Raw genomic sequence first — 22,860 nt, 5'->3', positions numbered from 1 at the left:
GAGTGTTACAGTGATACTGACAGACTTCCTGATTTTAAAACAGAGCCATTGTCTGTGTTTAATAAAAGAAAAAGAATTCCACTGTTCCGAAAACATACCAAACCATAGATTCTATTATGGAATAAAAATATATTTTTAAAGTATTTCTGGCATTATCTCATAATATTGATGTTTACTTACAACTGCAAGTTATAAACTCGTTTACATCTCTCAATACTTACTTTTTGAGTTTGCATCTTGACACTGGATATATTTTTATCTCAGAAGTTTGAAATTTTCAACATAATTTTTTTTTTCATCTGAATTACAGTATACATCTATAAGAATATAGAAGTTTTGTCTCTAAATTCTGACTTTACCTCTCTAACTTTTTATCTCAGAATTTTCAGTTTGCTTCTTAAAATTCTAAAATGTTTCCTTAGATTTTTGATTCTGCATCTCAAATGTAAGACTTTTTCCCCTAAGATTTTCAGTTTGCATCTTTCATTTCTTACCTTTTTCTAAAAATTCTGAATTTGCATCTTAAAAAAAAAAAAAAAAAAATCCCCTGGATTTTGAGTTCGCATCTTTAAATAATAAAATTTTTCTAAGAAATGGGAGTTTACATATTGCATTTCTGTCTTTCCTTTGAATTCTGCAAGTGTACATCTCAAAATCCAGAATTTTACTTTGCATCTCAGAGTTTATATGTTGCAATTTAATTTTTTTTAGGCCACAATATGCACCAGCACCAGTGTGAAATCAGACCATATATAATGTGCCAGGAGCCTATGGAACCTGATCCTGAGTGTCTACTCATTATTGACCTAAATCTTTTGCATTGAAGTAACAACATGTCAGGTTAGTGTGGGTCTCTCTCTTTCCTGCGTTCGCCATTCATTGAATCATTTATTGCAGCGGCTATGAAAGCATCATCAATCTTGTTTCATCTGATCTAATGTGCTGTCAGCTGCTCCGTGTCCCCTTGTCCAGTCTCATAATTTAACCACTAATATGTTTCATAATGTCCTCTGGGCATGTGGAAGTATGGAGGTCATTATAGTTTGCAGCAGGCAGATGCGAGAGGAGGATTTGACTGGGATTTCACCATGCAGCATCACCATGTTTTCAATGAGCGAAAATAACACAAAAGACAAAGAACAGCACAAAAACCCAGCTACAACCAGGACATTATCATGAATGCTAGCGGTTGATCACATGCAGCTGGCTTTCTTCCAAACTGCATCCAGTGGAAATAGTTCCCAAGCCTCGTATGAAAGCATCTTTCAGAATGATTTTCTTCATAGAGATATGTGACAGACAAAAGCATGTTTCGTCTTTCTAGAACGATCCACTATTTCCCCATGACTTTAATTCATTATTAACCGGTCGAAAAGCATGCTGGCATGTAACCAGCATCTCAATGACTGGCCTCACAGAAAGTTCAGCGGGAGCAGCAAGTATCCGACAACTGGAAGTGACAGGAAAAGCATGAAATAGATTTATATAACAGCATTTTTGAGGTCATTTTATTGTGTAATATTCTTGAATATCAGCTTATGTCCAATGAAACACTGCATGATATTTGCAGAGGAAGAAGCAAAATAGTTTCTTGTTGAAATTTTCTTGAATGCTTTGAATTTGGGAACAGATTTGAAGGAATGTAGCACTGCATCAGTAACTCATCAATGGATGCTCTGCAGTGAATGGGTGCCGTCAGAATGAAAGTCCAAACAGCTGATAAAACATCACAATAATCCACACCACTCCAGTCCATCAGTTAATGACAATAGCTGCATTTGTGTAAGAAATAAATCCATCATGAGGACGTTTTTAACTTCAAACCTTCACTTCTGGCTAAAATACAAGTCCATAATCCATAACAACACTTCCTCCGAAAGAAAAAGTCTGATTTTTCGTCTATTATAAACACGCAGCTGTCAGCATCTCAAGACATTAACTGATGGACTGGACTGCTGTTTTTGTTTTTGGAGTGATGTTTTTATCAGCTGTTTGGACTCTCATTCTGACGGCACCCATTCACTGCAGAGCATCCATTGATGTGACACTGATGCAATGCTACATTTCTCCAAATCTGATGAAGAAACAAACTCATCTACATATTGGATGACTTGAGTGAGTGCATCTTTATTTAATTTTCACTTTTGTCTGAGCTGTTCCTTAAGTGCCATCTGTTTACTGGGGAATAAAGTTTGTTACCTAGAACAATTCCTCTGATTGACAGATTGGTTTCCAAAGGTGGCCAGTGCCATGTATATAACTGTGATATACACATGAGTCAGACAGAGCTATGGGTGTAGGAGTGATGCTGGCAGAATGAGAACTGTGTGGAAAACAGCATGTACATGAATGTAAATACCTCCCTCTCTATGTAACCTTACACTAATTATAGGTTTAATTTATTTTTACTTTTTTGGGGGGATTATGTTGTTTTTGCTGTATAGGTCTTGCTGATAAAATGTTTTCTAATTTTGGTGCATAAGAATTCTGAGGTTTTAAACTTTGTGAATGTGTGGCTGTGGGTGGCATATTCTCTGTATTCTCATACAGCACAGTTTTAGCCAGCCTGAATGAAACTATTCTTAGTGATTCTTTCTTCCTTGTGTATTTTATTAGTATTAACTGTTGGGCACAAGCTAAATTGGAGATAAAAAACTAATAAGAGACAGAGGTAGGCTGCAAATGTCATTAACTTTGTAAGAGTGAAATTCTAGCCCATTACATATTTTAGATCTGAGAATAAGAGTTTGGCTGCAATAGAAAATTATGTAACTTTTTCTATCATCAATTTTCATTACTACACACCAACTTTTTTAATGTAAAAAAAATATATAAATAAAATAAAGTAATAATATTTTGTCACAATGTCATATTTTATACATTTAACATTCTTAAATCAATTTACTTGAGAAGCAAAGTGACACAAAATAAAACTTTTTTTTTTCGGAGGAAAAATTTATATTTAAGATTAATATTAATATTTAGCTATAAGATTATTTTTCTTGGCCCATTGTCTGATATTTTTCTCATTTTAAGCCAAAACACACTTAATTTTGATGCATCTTTATTTTTATTTTTTTTAGCCTCTCAAATGGCCTAAATATCTTGATTTAAGAATTTTTTATGGAATATTTGTAATGGAAAACAAGACGTAAGGGTTTGAGGGTTGCAAAGTTATCTAAAGGTAAAGTCTTAATAATAATAATACAAATAAGTTTTTATAATCAATAGTAAAGTGATACATAATATCAAACGAATAGAACGTTAGAACTGTAGCGTTCTGTTTTTATGGTTACTGTCGCTAGCGGTTATAAAAACTTGTAATCTGACTTTTTACTGAAAAATCCCTTTAAAATCTGTATGAAAAAATGTGTACTGTTTTTATGTGTCGAGTATACTGTAAACACACCCCCTTTGGGGAAACTGAAGGAGTCATGTGGTCGAGCCTAAACTCTCCTCATAATTATTTTCCACATATTCCACAGCCGTGAGGATCGCGACTGATACTCAGTTATGCGCTTTAGTGCACGGGGATCTGACTCTGACAGCTGCAGGTTCACTCGCATCACTGCGCGTTCACGCGAACTCTCGAGGAACTCCAGTCAGGACGCGCGATGCTTTCTGCCGCGAAACCTCAACGCGTTCTGACTCCCAAGTAGAGAGAGGAACCAGCGCGTGCTTCTCACAGACTCCATGACGAGGATCGTTCAGCAGATCTCCGCGGAGCTCGCGATGTCGGCGGTGTTTGCCGTTCTGTGCGCGCTCCTGGCTCCGGTCACGGCGGATCCGCGCGCGGTGAACTGCAGCCAGGTGAAAGACGCGTTCAGCGACCTGGGCTACAGTCCTGCACGTGTTCCCACCGAGGAAACAGCAGGTATCGACTCAACTACAACACTGTCATCTGCTAACACGCCGCTTAATACGGGGGACCGGGGCAAGTTGTCACACGGTCTGTATGTCAGTTTTGTCAAAGTTGTGCATTGGTTGAGTGTGCTAGTTTAATACGTCTAGTTCAAAAACAAAATAATTGTTTGGTAACAAGTGCACGCGGTAGAATGCTTTACAGTTAGGGTTGATTTGAAACGTCGTGGTGGGGCAAGTTGTCACAAATTTGTGACCCTGGAGCACCAAAGCAGTCTGAAGTCTCTGGGTTATATGTATAGCAATAGTTAAAAAACAAAACAACATAGGTCAAAATGAACGATTTTTCTTTTATGCCAAAATCATTAGAATATTAAGTAAAGCTCATGTTCCATATTTTGTAAATATATCAAAACTTATTTTTTTATTATAGTGATATGCATTACTAAGAATTAATTTGGACAACTTTAAAGGTGTTTTTCTCAGTATTTTATTTATTTTTTATTTTTTGCACCCTCAGATTTTGAAATAGTTGTATCTCGAACAAATATTGTCCGATCCTAACAAACCACACATCAGTGAAAAGATTATCTATTTTAAATTCTTCACATTTATAATGTACCTTTTTGCATTGAAAACCAATGCAATATCAGCTGTTTAACAACTTATCTTGATTCTTAATTGTCTTATGGTTTATTAAATTGAATACAATCTATTGTTTATGAAGATATTGATAAAAAAACAGCTTTTCTAATCTAATTTTTGTGTTCTATCTGTTTTCTTTGCATTTATTATACAATTAACAAAAGCAAATAAAAAGTCCTCTAACACTAGCTTCTATCTGTTTTCTTTTTATTATATAATTAAAAAAAACTAAACTTGCTGTGTACTGCGTTAAGGTAACTGAGACTAGCACTTATATATCATTGCTCTTTGTTGATTTTGATTGCTTCTATTGTCCTCTTTTATAAGTGGCTTTGTATAAAAGCATCTGTTAAATGACTAAGTGTAATATAATGAATGACTTTTTAATGGCAAGTCTTATTGTGACAACTTGCCCCACACTGATGACTTATCGGCATGAACTAACCGTTAAACATTTATTTCCTGGGTGGTAATGATGGAAATGTTTCCTTAGCTTGCTAACAGTTCATATTCTTAGGTTTGAGTCATTTGATTTCAGCCTGCGATGTTGCAGAAGTGTCCTAAAACTGTTGTAAGATTAACAGAGTTCATCTTCAGTGATCTTGTTTGAATGAATGAGACTTTAGGGAGCTGTGTTATAGGTCGCATGTATCCAGGCCTCTTTTCATGCACTGGCTTATTCTTAACACCAACATTTGAATGGACTATGTCAAGGTCTTCTGAGTCATGGGTTTAATTACTGGTTTGGTTTAAAAATACTCATCTCAAGGTTGCAGTAGGTCCCTACCAACTTTTAAACCAAACCTATGCCCATGGTTTAACTTTATTTTGTGGCATGAGTGAGGTTGCAAGAATTCTGGACCCTAAAATGAGTCATTGACCAAAAACAAATGTTGAGAAAACCAAAAAAGTGCATGCAAATCTCTTTTGGTCTTCATAATGTTGCAATAGTAGACTATTTAGGAAAATTTGCATGTAACGAGTTTGAATTCTGTTTGCTTATAAAATGTAATGTCTGAAATGAGACAAGCGGCTTATTTTGCGGTTCTCCTTTGCTGATAATAAGGTGAGAAAAGTTAAAGAAAATCTGAGTTAAAGTGAATCCCGTAACCTCTTCGGTTGCTCTCAGTCCTGTGCTTTTTGAGAAGATCCTGTCAACATCTCAGGCTAATTGTTATTATTTTTTACTTTATTTAAATTTTATTTATGTATTAGTAAATTAATTTAATTGAACTTGCTGATAAGAAGGTGAGGAATCTAAAATACCCCATCAACATTTCAGCCTAAAAACCTTATGATGCACAGAAACAGGTTCATTTTATTTAAAGAAATTGTTAATTCAAAAAGTATCGTTTATTTATTGTTTATTTTTGTGTTTTCTATTTTATTTATTTTTATTTAATGTATTATTTATTTGATTTCATTTTATTTTAAGGAAGTGGAATAGTTAAATCAACAATTACTTCTCTTTTTATCATTATTATTATTATTATTATTATTTGTATTTATTAAAGTGTATTATATTTTATTTTATTGTATGTTTTATTCTATTTTTATTTTTGTATCTTTTGTTTTATTTTTATTTTCATTTGCAAAAATAAATTTTTCTTGTTGTTGTTGCTGATAAGAAGACAAAGAATCTAATAGTTGAAAACTAAAATAAGTGCTTTGAAATCCTAAAATAAACATTGTGGTGAACAGAAAGTTCACTTTAGTTAAAGTAATAGCTAATCCAGAAAATTATTTTATTTTATTTTGTTTAATTTTAATTTAATTTTTTATTTTATTTTATTTTATTAAAATGTAATTTATTTTGTTTAATTTTGTTTAATTTAATTAAATTTTATTTTTTATTTTATTTTATATTTTTAATTTAATTTAATTTAATTTTGTATTTATTTTATTTTATTTTATTTTATTAAAATGTATTTTATTTTGTTTAATTTTAATGTAATTTTTAATTTAATTTAATTTAATTTAATTTAATTTTATTAAAAAGTAATTTATTTTGTTTAATTTTGTTTAATTTAATTTAAAAAATTTTTTTTATATATTTTTAATTTAATTTAATTTTTTATATAATTTTTTATTTATTTTTTATTTGACTATTTTATTTGCTGATATGAAGACGAGAAGCCTAAGAGGACCTCCAAATCAAACCCCATAACCTCTTGGGTTGCTCTCTGTATCCTGTGAGTTTAGAGAAGATCCTGTCAACATCTCAGTCTGAAATCCTCGTGGTGCACAGAAACAGCATCACACTTCCAGCGTCCAGCATCTGCTGGCTTGTCAACAGCTGCTAAATGTGTCCTCTGCTCCTGAGGTCCTCACCAACTCTTCCCATATATTTAAATCAATGTTACGAGGCCTCGTCGCATGCCAGACTCCTGCAGACACGCTGAAGCTCAATGTGTGCTAACAGTCCTGCAGCCGCTGCTTGTGTTCAGTCTGGATGTGTTTTCTCAGATGCATGAAGGGATCTTCTTTAACTAAACTGATTTTTGGTGTATGTGAATGTGTTTGTCTGGTGCTGTTCTCGGTCCTGTAATTTCTCACCCGCGCCTCAGAGGTCAACCAAAAGACTGAAATAACGCTGTTGGCATTTTGTGACCTCCTTGACTTCATGATCAGAGAGATAGAATAGCTGTTGATGGACGAGAGGTTTTCGTCTGCAAGCGTGCAGTCTAACAAATCACTGTCAGGAGAGCCATTCATCAACACACTCACTGGCTGGCATTATTTTAACGCCGACATTGACCCGGTTGACCTCATTAATACGCTTTCCTATGCTTTTCATGTTGATTTTGTTACAGAGCCGACAGAAAATTAATAGACAAATGTACACTGTGTCATATCTTCATGCAAATTAAAAATATACAGCCTGAGGTGGTTTGATTAACGCCGGTTTAATGCAGTTTTGCACACGTTAATTATCATTATTTTGAGCCTTAAAAAAGACATGGATTTGGAAAACGGACCCTTTTACCTTGGAAACAAAACTATGCACAGACAAGTGATAATACGATTTAGTTTTAATAAGAGGATTGAGCGTTACCGCATTTTCTGTCTGCAAATGGAAAAGTTTTGTACCTGGAAATAGCACTTTAGTTAAAGACCTAGTTTACCCAAAAAAAATTTATTTTATTTTATCATTATTTTTTTATTGTTCATTCATTTAATTTAATTTAATTTAATTTTATTTTTTATTTTATTAAAATGTATTTTATTTTATTAAAATGTATTTTATTTTGTTTAATTTTGTTTAATTTGAAACAAATATTTTATTTTATATTTTTAATTTAATTAAATTTTATTTTATTTAATATAACTCATTTTAATTTAATTTTATTTAATTTTATTTTATTTTAAAATGTAATTTATTTTGTTTAATTTTATTAAATTTTTCATTTAATTTTATATTTTTAATTCAATTTAATTTAATTTTATTTAATATAATTCATTTTAATTTAATTTAATTTTATTTTATTTTATTTTGTTATTTTGTTATTTTGTTATTTTATTTTATTAAAATGTATTTTATTTAGTTTAATTTAGTTGAATTAAAAAAAAAAATTTATTTTATATTTTTAATTTAATTTAATTTTTTATTTTATTTTATATTTTTAATTTAATTTAATTTAATTTTTTACATTTTTTTGGCTGACTGTTTCCACCTCGTGCATCTCTTTTGCTCACTCAGGCTGCATTTAAATTAAACACAAATACAGTAAAAATTGTGATGCACAGCTGTATTTTCAGCATCATTCCTCCAGTCTTCAGTGTCACATGACCTACAGAAATCATTTTAATATGCTGATTTGCTGCTTATTATCTTATTATCAGTGTAAAATTGCGTTGCTGTGTCTCTCTCTGGTGTGTAGGAGACGATCTGCAGGTTTGCGCTCCTCAGAGATCCTGCTGTAATGCAGAAATGGAGGAGAACTTCGTCCAGAGAAGCTCGCGGGACTTTGAGAAGCTCATGGACGACACGAGCGAAGAGCTGAGGGACGCGTTTATGACCGGACATAAAAGGTTTGATGGTACGATTTGTTCTTTAACGTTCATTGATTAGCTGGTGTTAAATTATCATGAGACCGTTTCAACTTAAAATCATCTTATTTGGTCTAAAGAGGGATTATTAACCCTATAAAACTTGTTTCTACTCTGCCTTCTGTCTTCTGATTGATAGATTATACTTTTTTATTAAAAAAAGCTTTGATTAGTTTCAGCTTTGATCACAGCATATTCACAAGCTATTTCAAATTGTAGTAATATTTCACAACTTTAAAGGTTTGTATTTCGACAGTACAGTGTTTTTGATCAAATAAATGATGAGCATAAGAGACTTCTTTCAGTAATCACTCTTCTTGAGTCACATCAAGGGATTTCCTAGCTTTTTTTGAACACTGACCAGTTGCAAATGTGATATTTATTTACATCGGTTCAATAATAAGAAGTTAATATGCGGTATATATTATACACAATATTGCATTGATTTAGGAAAAATTGTGTAATTGTAAAAATGACCTAAAGCCACAGAACAACTATCCTGTAAGCTTTCACTTGTAAAGGAGTAATATTTGACCAGCAGTATCTGTACTTTCACTCAAGCAATGGAGTTGTGGAATTGCTTATTATTGTTTATTATTATCATTACCCTGCCCCATTTAATCAAAACTAAAATGTAAAAATCACAGATTAATTCAAAGATTAAATATTTATCATCCTTCCATTTCTAATGACTGTATTTTATAAAACAGACTCAGAAAAACCTCCCTGAAAAACTCATTTCCCAAAAGCATAATGCTCTTAATAATCTGTTTGTAAGTGTATTTAATTGCTATTGCATGCAAAATAATTAATAATAAAAACAAATTCTGCATTTACATTTATTATTTGGTAGACATTTTATTTTTGTTACCTTTTTTACTACAATTTTTTATAAAATATTTTAGTTTAAAATTTTGCAATTATTATTATTAAATAAAAAATACTATTTGCTAAAGTTTCCATTATTTTATCTGAAGCGACTTTCTATACATCTTAGCTTTACATGATAAAATACAATACTTTTTTTACATTTTAATTTGTTTTGTATTTATTACGTTATTATTTAAATTTGTTTTATTTAATATTTTATTATTTTAACTTTTTTATTAAGTATACATTTATTAATTCATGTTTTTTACTTGTATTATTGTTATTGTTTTCTTTATTATTATTTTTTTTTTACTTGTTTTCTTTGTTTATTTACATTTTTACAATTACTATTACATTTTTTATTTGGCAAAGGTTTCATAATTTTATCCTAAACAACTTTCTGTCCATCCTAGCTCTACATGATAAATTACAATAATGTTTTTACATTTGATTTGTATTTTTTAGTTTTTTATTATGTTATTATTTTTATTAGTATTATTTAGTATTTTATTATTTGTACTTTTTATTTGTTAAGTATAAAAGTATAAATAATGTTTTATTAGAATTATTTTTATTTTTATTTTTTTAATTTTATTTGTAATTTATTTATTTATTTATTTATATTTTTACAATTATTATTACATTTATTATTTGGCAAAGGTTTCATAATTTTATCCTAAAAAACTCTCTGTGCATCGTTGCTCTAAATGATAAATAACAATAACGTTTTTACATTTGATTTGTTTTTGTTTTATTTAATATGATATATTTTTAACCTTTTTATTTATGAAGTATACATGTATTAATTAATTATAATTAAATAATGATTAATTGTATTATTATTAATGTTTTTTTTTTACATTTTTATTTATTTATTTCTTTCCTCTTGTTTTCTTTTCTTTCTTTTTCTGTGCCTTTTTTATATTATTTGGCAGACAATTATTATTTGCCAAAGGTTTCACAACTTTCGGTGCATCGTAGCTCTACGTGATAAAGCACAAGAATCCATGTGTGCCTTATTGCTTTTTTCTTACAGTTAAACCATATTAAAATATTAAAGACAGATATTTATTGCACCATCCAGAACCGGCACGATCAGTTTTATAATTCCCAGCATGTTTTGTGTGTGAATAAATACCGTGTTTACTGTGACATGAAGAATTCAGAGGTTTCATCATGCACTGTGATGATCAGGACGCACAAACAAAGAGCGCAGACCAGTTTGTCAGGAAGAACGTGAGCAACACTGTGCTGCGCTGCATTCAAATCAACACAATGGCATTGAGACGCACCTCTTGAAGAAGAAAGTCAAGAATTATCTCAGCTCATCAAAACGATTGACCCTTCAGCTGCTCACAGTTTCAGTCCTGAATGAAGGATGCATGCTAGATTAAAGTGTGATATTGCAAAGCCATTCTTCTTTAAAGAAAGAAATAGTTTAGTTACGCATTGAAATGATTTGACTGCAGAGTGAGACTAAAACACAGAGAAAAGAGAAAAGCAATTACGGCGGACTTGTGAACGGATCTATTCTTAACATTACAGCACATTCACGTACTTTAGCAGAAAGTCATTAGCTTCTCTCATTAACAGTTTAAAGCTGAATCAACATTGAGCATCTAAACTCATCTCCGAGTTATCTATAAGCACTTAATGTAAAACTTTCTCAGTTTTGATTTCGATCTTATTGAGATATAATTTGACTTTTTAAACAAAACAATATAATTGCTATATGAAAATATAAATTACTGTGAAAAACACTTTCTTCTGTGTAAATATATATTTGTTGTTTTTGATTGCTTTTATTGTTCTCATCTGTAAGTCGCTTTGGAGAAGAGTGTCTGCTAAATGATTAAATGTTAAATGTTATATATATAGTTTTTGGAGGATAAAATGTAAAAACTTGGTTGAAATAATGATACATTGTCATTCAGAGGAACACAATTATTATGTATAAATTAAAACAGCATGCTTATTCTGATGTGCACATATTAAAATATATAAAAGAATATGGGAGCATATTATATTTTATTGTGTTTTAAATAAGTAAAAAAAAAAATCTTACTAAAAATGGGTAAAACCTAGGATAGAGGCATATTTAAAAATTATTAACCAATTACTATTTTGGGGTAAAATTAATTTTAATATATCATAAAATGATTTTTGTTGTAAATATCCCTTGCAAGATTGTTACACTGAAATACATTTTAGTGGGTGTCTTCTGTAAATCGGGAAAATATATATGATATTTATTTTTTGCTCAGATAAACAAAATTGCAATTAAACTAAACAGAAACTAAAAATGTTTTTGTTTTTTTTGGGAAAAGCAACAACCATTTAAAGCAGTATTACACTTATTGCTTTTATGCTTAAACCATTGTATATTTTCCTGTATACACACACACACATATATATATATATATATATATATATATATATATATATATATATATATATATATATATATATATATATTAGTGGTGGGCCGCACGTTAACGTGATTTTGGAAACACACACACACACACACACACACACATATATATATATATATATACATATATACACACACACACACACACACACACACACATATATATTAAAGATTAGATTATTTCAACTGTCTTTAATGTCAAACTTTAATGTTTTTATTCTGCCTTGTAAATGTGTTAAATCTCAATGCATCAACATGTTTTTCTAAACAATCTCTTAATATGCGATCTCTAAACCACACATCACTGGATGTTGATGACGTATAGCTCCATGACTGGTGTTGTGCTCCAGGGACACCTCTTCAGCTGTATTTCTTTCTTTAACAGAGTTCTTCTTGGAGTTGCTGGAGAGCACCGAGCGCTCTCTGAACGAGATGTTTCTGCGCACGTACGGCAAGCCCTATCTGCAGAACGCCGAGGTCTTCCAGGGTCTGTTCGCCGAGCTGAAGCGATACTACACAGGCGGCAACGTCAATCTGGAGGAGATGCTGAACGATTTCTGGATGCGTCTGCTGGAGCGCATGTTCCAGCTCCTGAATTCCCAGTATCTCATCACTGAAGACTATCTGGAATGCATCGGCAAGTACGTGGAAGAGCTTAAGCCTTTTGGAGACGTTCCCAAGAAGCTGAAGTCTCAGGTTACCCGAGCGTTCATCGCCGCCCGCACCTTCGTCCAGGGCCTCATGGTTGGACGGGAGGTGGCTAACAGGGTTTCTACGGTGAGTTACAGTGGTGCTCACTGCACTGTCAGAATGATTTTATGAGGGGAAATGAAACCTGTAGCATCTAAAAGAGCATGAACTGCATTCAGAGAAAGTGAAGGTAACACGCAGAGTTCATTTATGCATGTGGTTTGAAAATACAATTTGTTTTTAAGGCCCTTTGAAGTCCCTTTTTCCCAAATTCTATTTTTTCTTAAATAAATTTTACTGGATTGCGTTTTTATTTATTTATTTTTTTTCTGGATTATTTTTTAATGGTTAAATTAAATGTAAAGCATGCTTAATTAAATGAAATCTTGAGAACTTATACAATTTATTAAAATTAAAAAATATATAATTTTTATTTTTTGTTAAAATTTTATTGTATTTCATTTTTCAAGATTCAGTTTAAAATAGGTCTAGACAATTTTAAATGATGAAACTTATAGAATTTAACAGTTAATTAAAGTTTTATAAATTAATTTAAATAGACCTTTATGAATTATCTGTTTTCTTTATTTCTATATTTTTTTTAGTTTAAATTTTATTGGATTCCTTTTTTTCCATTTTTAATTTTTCTGGACTTCATGTAAATGGTTAAAATAAATGTAAGACATAACTTATTTATTGAAATCATGAAACTTCTAGAATTTAACAATTTATTAAAATTTTATAAATTAGATTTTTATACCCTTATGAAATATAAAAAAAAAATTATTAATTAACATGTAAAAGTTAGAGCCCTATGAAATATGTTTTCCTCCATCTTTCCAGTTTAAATTCCAGTTTTTAATGCATTCTGTTTTAATGGTTAAGTTAATAATTTTGCATTCAGTTTTTTTTTTCATTCATCATTTGAACTGTGTTATTCTGTATTATGACTGAATTCCACCAGACTGCTAATATCCTGGTTTTAAGATAATTTAGCTGTTCCCTAAGCCAGAAGAGCTGGTGTTCAACTGGTTTAGCTCGTCGATTTCTCATAGGGGGCTCTAATATAAACTATGGTTAATAAAAAATGAGATTTCTCTATATATTATAGGTCTCCTGCTCTTCCATCACATGCTGAGACACAGTAATGAATCAGAGGAAGGACCGTAGCGACAGAAATTGGGCTTTTATGCATTTATGTATTTATGGCTCCTGTTGGTTTTAGGATTAGCAGCATCTTCTGAATGAAGTGTATTATTGACTCTTATTGATTTTACAGATGCATGACTTTATTTCATATGTGAAGAACAAACTAGTGTCCTTTTGTAGAACATCTGTCAGTATTATTTCCATCTGTATGCATCTGATGAACTGTGTGTGTGATCTTCTGTCCGCAGGTCACCATGAGCTCAGCGTGCGTCAGCGGCTTCACTAAAATGCTCTACTGCTCGTACTGTCAGGGTCTGTTCACGCTGAAGCCCTGCAACAACTACTGTCTGAATGTGATGAAGGGCTGCCTGGCCAATCAGGCCGACCTGGACCCAGAGTGGAGCAAATACATCGGTGAGAGCCTCTTCATACTCAGTTAAGCACATGTCAGCACCCGAATTGTTGATTTTCTTATCGGCTGGGATGATGAGATCGTGATAAAATATGTTAATAAGGATGATAGGTTCTGGTCATTTTTACTCAAATAAACACAACAAGAGCCAGTCGTTGCATGTGTGAAAGAATGAGGCGGGTGGTTTCGTCTGATGCACAAACTCAAACTGTGACGCTCGCTGTGTCTTTAGCATCTGCGTCTGAATATATGAGGACATGAACACATGAACTTCATCTCCAGAGCTGCTCTGAGAGTCACTTTACAAGCTTTACATCCTTTCATTGAACAAAAAATTCCCTCGTATTAGACATGCATAGCAACTCCAAGATCTTCATGACCAAATTAAAGTATATGTTAGTATAAAGTATAAGTAGATATTACAAGGAAATATATAGCTATTGTATACTAAAATGTACAACTCAAACTTTTATTATTTTTTATGAATATCATACAGCCAAGATATGTTTTCTTACATTTTTTTTTTTTTTACATGACGGTGTAGCATCTTATTTGACAAAAATAAAAAATGCAGTGGCTCATTGTAAATGAATTGCCATAGTTTTATTAACTAATTTTATTAGACACAATTTTCGATGATGAATTTGTATTTAATTATAAAACACAGACCCCCCCACCTCAAATAAAATAAAATAAAAAAAATAAAAAAAATAAAAAAACATAACAGAATTTTGGCAAATGAAAATGGATTTCAAGTTGTATTTCGATACATACATATATATATATATATATATATATATATATATATATATATATATATATATATATATATATATATATATATATATATATATATATATATATATATATATGTATGTAATTTAGTTGCTAATAAAATGTTTGTCCTTTTTGATTACACAGTTTTAACATTAACTATTAAAGTTAACTATTAACTATTAATGTGATTCATAAATGAAACATGATTGATCTTAAATAGTAATAAAACCAAATGCTTTGTAAATTAATCCAATTTCTTATTTATAAATCTCAAATCTCTATTTTAACTGATTGTTATAATGAAGTTACTTTTTTATGCATTGGTAAATTGTACGATTTTAGGCTATTTTGCTTCCATCACATGTTATTTCAGACCAGCTTTACTATTATTATTACTATTGTACACTAAAATGTTAATCTCAGAATAATAGTAATCATAACAGAATATCATATGAACAAGTAATGATTTCCATCCATGTTTTAATGGACACAGTTCTGTTGAGCAGCATCTTATTTGACAACAATGCAATGTTTTGTTGTAAGTTAATTTGATTACATTTTAGAAGATTGATTAAACTGTTGAAATTTTTCATTCTTGACACTGTTTTAGAGTATAAATTTGTTTCGAATCATAAAACACAGAAATCCAAATAGATATTTTCACACATTTTCAGTTTTTAGGAAATAAAATGATTTCAGGGGACCCTAAATTACAAAGATCTTACTCGGTGTAGTTTAATTGTGAACAAACAAGTTACGTTTTACATTCATTCTCGAGGTCTAACAAACATGCATTTTCTGTTGCCATTGATATTAATATTATATTTTTGGCCATATCGACCAGCCCTACTTTCTTACGGTTCCCATCCCGACTCAGAAGTGACGTAATGTTCCAGCTCAGCATTTAAAACACTTTCTGTGACTCTTTTATTCCTCTGCCAACAGCTTCCCTGTGAATCACAGCGACATGAGCCAGAAAGCTGCTCTAGTTCACTTTAGTATAGTTCACTCCATCTCCGAAGTTTCACCCATCATTATTCATGCTTTTTAAAACATCATTACAAGCGAGATGTCGAAATTCAAGTATGAATGTGTCTTTAGATCTGGCTTTTGCTAGTGAATCACTTGAACTGATTCATCGAAGTGACACGTTTGAATCAATCTGAGCGATTCTTCTGTAAATGACTCACTCAACTGAATCGTTTTCTCTGTGTGTTCCTCCTTTCACATCTCCAGCCAATTAACTTCTTTCAGTGTTCAGATGCATGTTTCGGAAATGTATGCAATCAAGTGCAGATTTAAATAGATAATGCTCAGTTGCATATTTAAGCATTCCATTGTAGAAAACTTGTAATACAAAACAATTGTCTTAATGTAGTGTGATTAAAAGACTAGTGTGGTGATTAAATTAGATTTCACAATTAACAGATGAATGCTTATTCTTAAGAATTTAAACGAATGATTTTGGAAACATGATTATTTTAACACTTGGAAGTGCTTCATAATAACTATGCTTTGATTTATTTTTGAGTGCATTTGTGTTGCACTGAAGAAATAACAGCATTCAGGTTTGAAACAACATGAGATTGAATAAATAATGACAATTTAATTCTAAGGTGAATTCTAAAATTCTAAAATAATTCTAAGGTGAATTCTAAAATTCTAAAATTATTCTAAGGTGAATTCAAAAATTCTAAAATTATTCTAAGGTGAATTCAAAAATTCTAAAATTATTCTAAGGTGAATTCAAAAATTCTAAAATTATTCTAAGGTGAATTCTAAAATTCTAAAATTATTCTAAGGTGAATTCTAAAATTCTAAAATTATTCTAAGGTGATTTCTAAAATTCAAATTTTAAGGTGAACTCCGATTTCTAGTCAATGTGCAATAATTTGTGTCATTAATCCTGACCTGTTCTCTGTTGGTGTTTTTATTATGGGTTGAATTGATGGAATGAAGATTTTACTGCAACGTACTTTAACATATAAGAGCATTCAGTGACAGCTGTTGTTTCAAGCTCATGCTTAGAAGACAGTTTAGGAGGTTTTCTCTCTGTTTATTCCAGGCAGATCTTGGGCAGTGCTTTGGTTTGGCTTAGATGGGCATTGTGGGGTGTTTTTAACATTGCTTCCATAGAGTGGTCTGTGTTCAAATGACTTGGCTGGACGGGGAAGTCCGGTTGACTGGTGTAACCCTGGACCCAGAGTCATATCGATGGGAATTATTCTCAAAGCTGACCGCCATCGCAAACAAGAACTTGCAATGGGATGATGGTGTTTCCTTCGGGAATCTGTGCCTTTAATTTGAATATGTTTTTAATGGAGTAATGAAAATGAACATTTGCTGAAAATGTGCTCATCGTCAGGCCATCAAAGATTAGGATGAGTGTGTTTCTTCATCAGATTTGGAGAAATGTAGCATTGCATCAGTGTCTCATCAACGGATGCTCTGCAGTGAATGGGTGCCGTCAGAATGAGAGTCTGATAAAAACATCACAATAATCCACACCACTCCAGTCCATCAGTGAACATCTTAAAAAACCATAAGAAAAAAAAACCATCATTAAGACCTTTTTAACTTTAACTGTCGCTTCAATAATAAGCAAGCGTTATTTAAACTTGTTTTTCGGATTATTGTGATGTTTTTATTCAGCTGTTTGGACTCTCATTCTGACGGCACCCATTCACTGCAGAGCATCCACTGATGAGACACTGATGCTATGCTACATTTCTCCAAATCTGATGAAGAAACACACTCATCCTAATCTTGGAGAACTTGAGGTTGAGTGCATTTTCTATTATTCCTTTAACCAGTTAGCTAGATATAAATATGTTAGCTTTAAGTAACCAGCACCATTTATTCAGAAAAAAGAGAAAACTGACTGTAGGAGACTAGTTGATATTAAATTATCCATCTGAACTAAACTATTCCTATTGAATCCTTCTGAAACCAAATAATGTGAGCTGCTGTTCACATTCAAGTGTGTTCTTACTGCATGCATCGATTGAATCATTTGTGTGTTTTTTGTTTTTTGTAATGGTCCTGAGGGAAATCTCATCCCACAAACACAGTGTGTTGTGCCAGTGTTACTGTGGCAGGATTGTCCCGAGCCGACAGAAATAGATGTTGAGCTCTAGTCCGGCCGAGCTTCCATTCACAGAACTGAAGTCACATGCCAATACGCTGAATTTAAATTAAATGCAAATTATTTTCAGCAGAGCTGCACTGCACACGTAGAATAGATGTGTCCAGAAAACCAATCTGCACATTTCTGCGGCGAGTATTTCAGTGCTAGTGCATGTAATGAAATTAGTGCTGTCAATCGATTAAACAAAATAATTAATAGCATTTTTTTTTAAATGAATCACCTAAAATTACAGTTAAAAAATTACAATAATTTTATATATCTATAATTTCACATTCAATCTTTTAATTAATTTTTAAACATATTTTTTATATTTGTTTTATATCTTTTTTATGACCAAAGGCGAGTATCACTGATTCAAGTACTACTAGGAAATCTTTATTTTTCTTCTAATATTTAACCATTGACTATATCCATTCGACATTATTCGAGAGTTATCGATTTCAATATTTATCTGATTTAAAAAAAAAAAAAATTGTAATTGAAGTGAACTTAAAACAATCTTCACATATATATAATAAATGTTATATTTACCTGTGTTTTTTAGAAAGTAGGAAATTACTTGGCATTAATTAAACACTAAATTCTAAATTAAATATAGATAAATCCGTAAAGCTACAAAAGTTATTGATTTCCTCGTTTTTTGTTCTTTGATTAACAAACATCACCGCAGCTTGCTAATGCTATTATTACTAGCTGTATTAAGAGCAACAAAATAATAAAATGCAAACAAATAATTTCTCCCTGTTCAGTTCTTTGTTGTAGTTCACATTTATCTTCGCCCTTGTTAGTGTTTGGCAAACACACAAATTAGTCTTGCCCTTTCTGCAGTCCTTTGTTACCAAACCGTAAATGGATCCCTATTGATTTTATTTGCTCATTTCTTTTTAATCGCATGATTTGTTTCATTAGGTAACAGGATCTAGCCACAACTTCACAATTCATGAAAATTCAAGACCCAAACATTTCCTGTGCCCTGAGAAGAGCTGCTCATGAATAAGACATTAGTGCTTTATTAAGAAGACCGACACAACACTGCAGAGCCGAGGAGTTGGTCATGAGAGGACATGAGTATTTGTCATTCTTAACGTAAACTTAAATAAAAGGCATTAGTTATTTTGCTGCTTAAATAAAAAAAAAAAATGAATGCATTGAAATGACAGACTCTAGGCAAAGATTTGCAAATGCACTTAATAAAATGCAATATGTGTAGTTAGGACAGAAAAATAAATTAAAAGAGAGAGAGAAAAAAGCCCAAAGGATCCAAGAATGGAGACAATCTTTTGAACGTTATGCTAAAAAAAAAAAAAAATTGGGCAGCACAACTGTTTTCAGCAATGCTAACTCCTAACCCTACTAGCATAGCATCATATCAGAGAAAGACTGCACATTTTCTGAGTACAGGAATATATGTGTGTGACATAGACTAAACTAAAGATCGGGGATTCTGGTGTATTTGTATTTGTAGAGCAAAGAATAAAAGCAGCTTTGTTGACAAACGTAGAAGGTATATTCAGCCTGAAAATTAAATACAGCTCCTTTTGCCTAAATAGAAACACATTTTAGCACATTTTTCATTTCATTTTGCCTGAAATGAAAATAAAGCCAATTTAAGGAACATTTTGTGTTATTTTTAATATAAGAAATCGCATATTACCTAATAAGAATATTTTTTTAATTATAAGAAAAAAATAAGAAAAAAAAATAAGATTTTTTTTTTAATTATATTTTGCCTAAACAGAAAATATTTGTATGTTTTTTGTCCAAAAATAAAATAAAGCCTTTTTAAGAAACATTTTTGTATTAAATTTTTTTAGTGAAATATTTATTTAGCCTAAAAAGAAATATAATTTTTCCTTTTATTTATATATATATGTGTATGTATGTGTGTATATATATATATATATATATATATATATATATATATATATATATATATATATATATATATATATATATATATTATGGATCATATTTTGTTTACAAACAATTTTAAGGACAATAAAAATAAACTAAAAAAACTTATCATATTTTGCCTATGTAGTAAATAAAGCTTTTTAAAAAACCATTTCATAAGTATGCATTTTATGTGACGCTGCAGGTTTGCCAGTGATTCTTTTCATTGACAAAACCAAATTTGGGGGATTTTGGTGTGCTTTTCCTTGTTTTTAGAAGAAAGAACAAAAACAGCCTCTTCAGAATATGCTCTAATATTATGTTTGACACATGTGAATACTCTTGGATTGTAGTTTCTCTGAAGGACTGATGTGGAGCCGTGTTGTCTGGTGCGGCTGATGCCAGCTCCACGTCATGTTTGGAGGTTTTTGTGGCGTTTGGGTGTTCAGACATGCAGTCCACGCCTGGGAAAATAGATGTTGACGTGAATTAAATGTTCTCCTCCATCATATTTGTGGACAAAAGTGTTGCCACACCCACGTCAGCTGCCATTAGCACGGCTTTCTGTCCGTCCATCCTCTAAACACACTCAACTCTTGTTATAAATCAACATTGAATTGATTCAAATTAAAAAAGAAAAAATCTCCATAATTGAGTATACACTTCAAAATAATAATACAAATGTAAAAAGTTTATTTTAAGAACCATGTTTGCATAATTATTTTTAGAAATCATATTTTGCCTATACAATGAAAATAAAGCCTTTTTTTCATTATATTTTGCCTAAAAGAAAAATATTTTTTAGGAATTGCTTGCATTAAAAAATATGTATATTTTGTCTGCAATTAAAGAAAATTTGTAATATTAAAATAAAAAAATTTAGAAATTAGATTTTGCCTTAAAAAAAAAAAAAAAAAAAAAAAATTTAGTCGAACCATTTGTGCATTATTTTATTTTATTTTTTTGTAATTATGTTTTGCCTAAAATCAAAATAAGCCTATTTTAAGGATCATTTGTGCATATATGTATATGTGCATATATTTATATTTTGGCTAAAGAAATAAAGTCTTTTTAAGAACCATATTTGCATTTTTCAACATGTTATATTTTGCCATAAAAGAAATTAAGGCAATTTAAGGACCTTTTTTTTATTTTTTATTTTTTTATTTTTATTATGTTTTGCCCAAAAAGAAAATAAATTTATTTTCTATTTATTTCTTTTATTTGCTATTTTAAGTTACAATTGATCCAGTATTGTTGCCTTTGTTATTTGTTAGTTTTTTTTTTTCATATACAAAGTTTTATACTATATTATTTTTTTTTTCGGAAGCTATATTGTGCTTAAAATTTAAATAAAGCTTTTTTTTAAGGATAAAATAAATTATACTTAAATTACATTTTGAGGCCAATTTTTGCAGAGTTTTAGGAATTATATTTTCCCCAAAAGAAAATAAAGCCTATTTTAAGGATAATATATATATTTTTTTTTTCATGGCACTTGTGGTCGTTTTTTATTTTGGGGTGAAATGTGACCTGTTTGGTGTGAAAGCTCATAATGAATGTTTCGCGCTGTTAAACCAATGCATGGCTTTCATTAGTCACAGTATTAAATAAGACACCATCTGTCCGTCTGGTCTGTGTGTTGTGACAGATGCCATGCTCCTCGTGACGGAGCGTCTGGAGGGACCCTTCAACATCGAGTCGGTCATGGAGCCCATCGATGTGAAGATCTCTGAAGCCATCATGAACATGCAGGAGAACAGCATGCAGCTCTCCTATCAAGTATGTCCCGTCCAGCAGCTGCACTCCTCCGTAATCATCATGTTGAGATATCACATCTTGAGCAAGCAAGCCTAGAATTAAATGATCTGTGGCTCTCTCTGGCTTCAGCTCCGAACCCGAAGCCTCTCATCCCGCTTCCAGTCTTATTTTTAACAGCATAGTTGCGGATGGTCAGAAATTTGTAGCTCGGTGCTCGGGCCAGTAAACGTGTCTCCCGCATCTCTCTGCATTTCTGACGCAGCCACTAATTGCAGTTTTTGGAGGAGAAAAAATGTCCGAGCGTGGTTTAAATCACAGGAGATGCCGTTATTCGGCCCCCTCGTTCTTGGAATAGTTGAAGTGATGTGTGTCATTTCTCGGTTGTTAAAATACTTTCTCTTATCCCTTAATATGCAGAGACAACTACAAGTAAACCGTTGGTTTTATATGGCAAGTCCATTTAAAGTGAGCTAGTGAATGTGAAAAGTCTGTTGTATAGTAGTTATTCTTAATGCTTTGAGCTAGTCATATTTTATTGTTATGTTTTCAATTTTTACTTTCATTTTATTAAATCTTAAATATTTTACTGTTTTGTTTTAGTTTTTATTTCTTTTCTTTTTTTAGTTTTTAAAATAGATTTTATTTTTAGTTTAAGTTATTTAAAATTGTTTTTCATATGCTATTTTATTCCAGTTACTATTAGTTTTATTTCATTATTTTAAGAAGTGAAAATATTTATGGTTTTAACTTTAGTTCTAGCTTTAGTTATCATTTAATAACCTTGGTCATGACACACACACACACACAAAACATCTCTCATATGTTTATAATACAATTCAGCTAAAAATAAAAATAAAAATAAAATAGCAATTCACCAAAAATATAAATTCTTCATATATATTCATATAAAATGTTACATTAAAATTATTCATTTTCCTATTATATATTGATATAACAGTTCACCTAAAAAAAAATTATCTTATATATTCATAAAAATTCACTTAAAATATACATTTGTTCTCTTATTTATTTATTAAAAAGTTCACCCCAAAATATATATTTCTCTCTTATGTTTTCATAAATAAAAACTTAACTTAAAGATACACATTTTCCTTTTATATATTCATATAACAATTCACATAAAATATTTTTCTCTTATATATTCATATAAAA

General features: G+C 31.0%; 1 protein-coding gene across 2 annotated transcripts in view; it reads left to right on the top strand.

Annotated features, from left to right (window-relative positions):
* Positions 1–3,508: 3,508 nt before the first annotated feature.
* The window catches only part of gpc6b (glypican 6b), a 34,216-nt gene continuing 14,864 nt past the window's right edge, over positions 3,509–22,860 (top strand). The window contains exons 1-5 of one of the 2 annotated variants that reach the window (XM_052564684.1): positions 3,509–3,874; positions 8,388–8,546; positions 12,243–12,634; positions 13,945–14,110; positions 21,578–21,708. In XM_052564684.1, coding sequence (XP_052420644.1) covers positions 3,694–3,874; positions 8,388–8,546; positions 12,243–12,634; positions 13,945–14,110; positions 21,578–21,708 — 1,029 coding nt within the window. In that variant the 5' untranslated portion in view covers positions 3,509–3,693. Of the gene's footprint in view, positions 3,950–8,387; positions 8,547–12,242; positions 12,635–13,944; positions 14,111–21,577; positions 21,709–22,860 lie in introns of both variants that reach the window. The other variant, XM_052564683.1, reaches the window with a different exon arrangement.

Source organism: Carassius gibelio, chromosome B9 (genome assembly GCF_023724105.1).
Source record: "Carassius gibelio isolate Cgi1373 ecotype wild population from Czech Republic chromosome B9, carGib1.2-hapl.c, whole genome shotgun sequence".
Taxonomy (NCBI): domain Eukaryota; kingdom Metazoa; phylum Chordata; class Actinopteri; order Cypriniformes; family Cyprinidae; genus Carassius; species Carassius gibelio.
The sequence above is the reverse complement of the archived record's forward strand: the minus strand, read 5'-3'. Positions and strand labels throughout refer to the sequence as shown.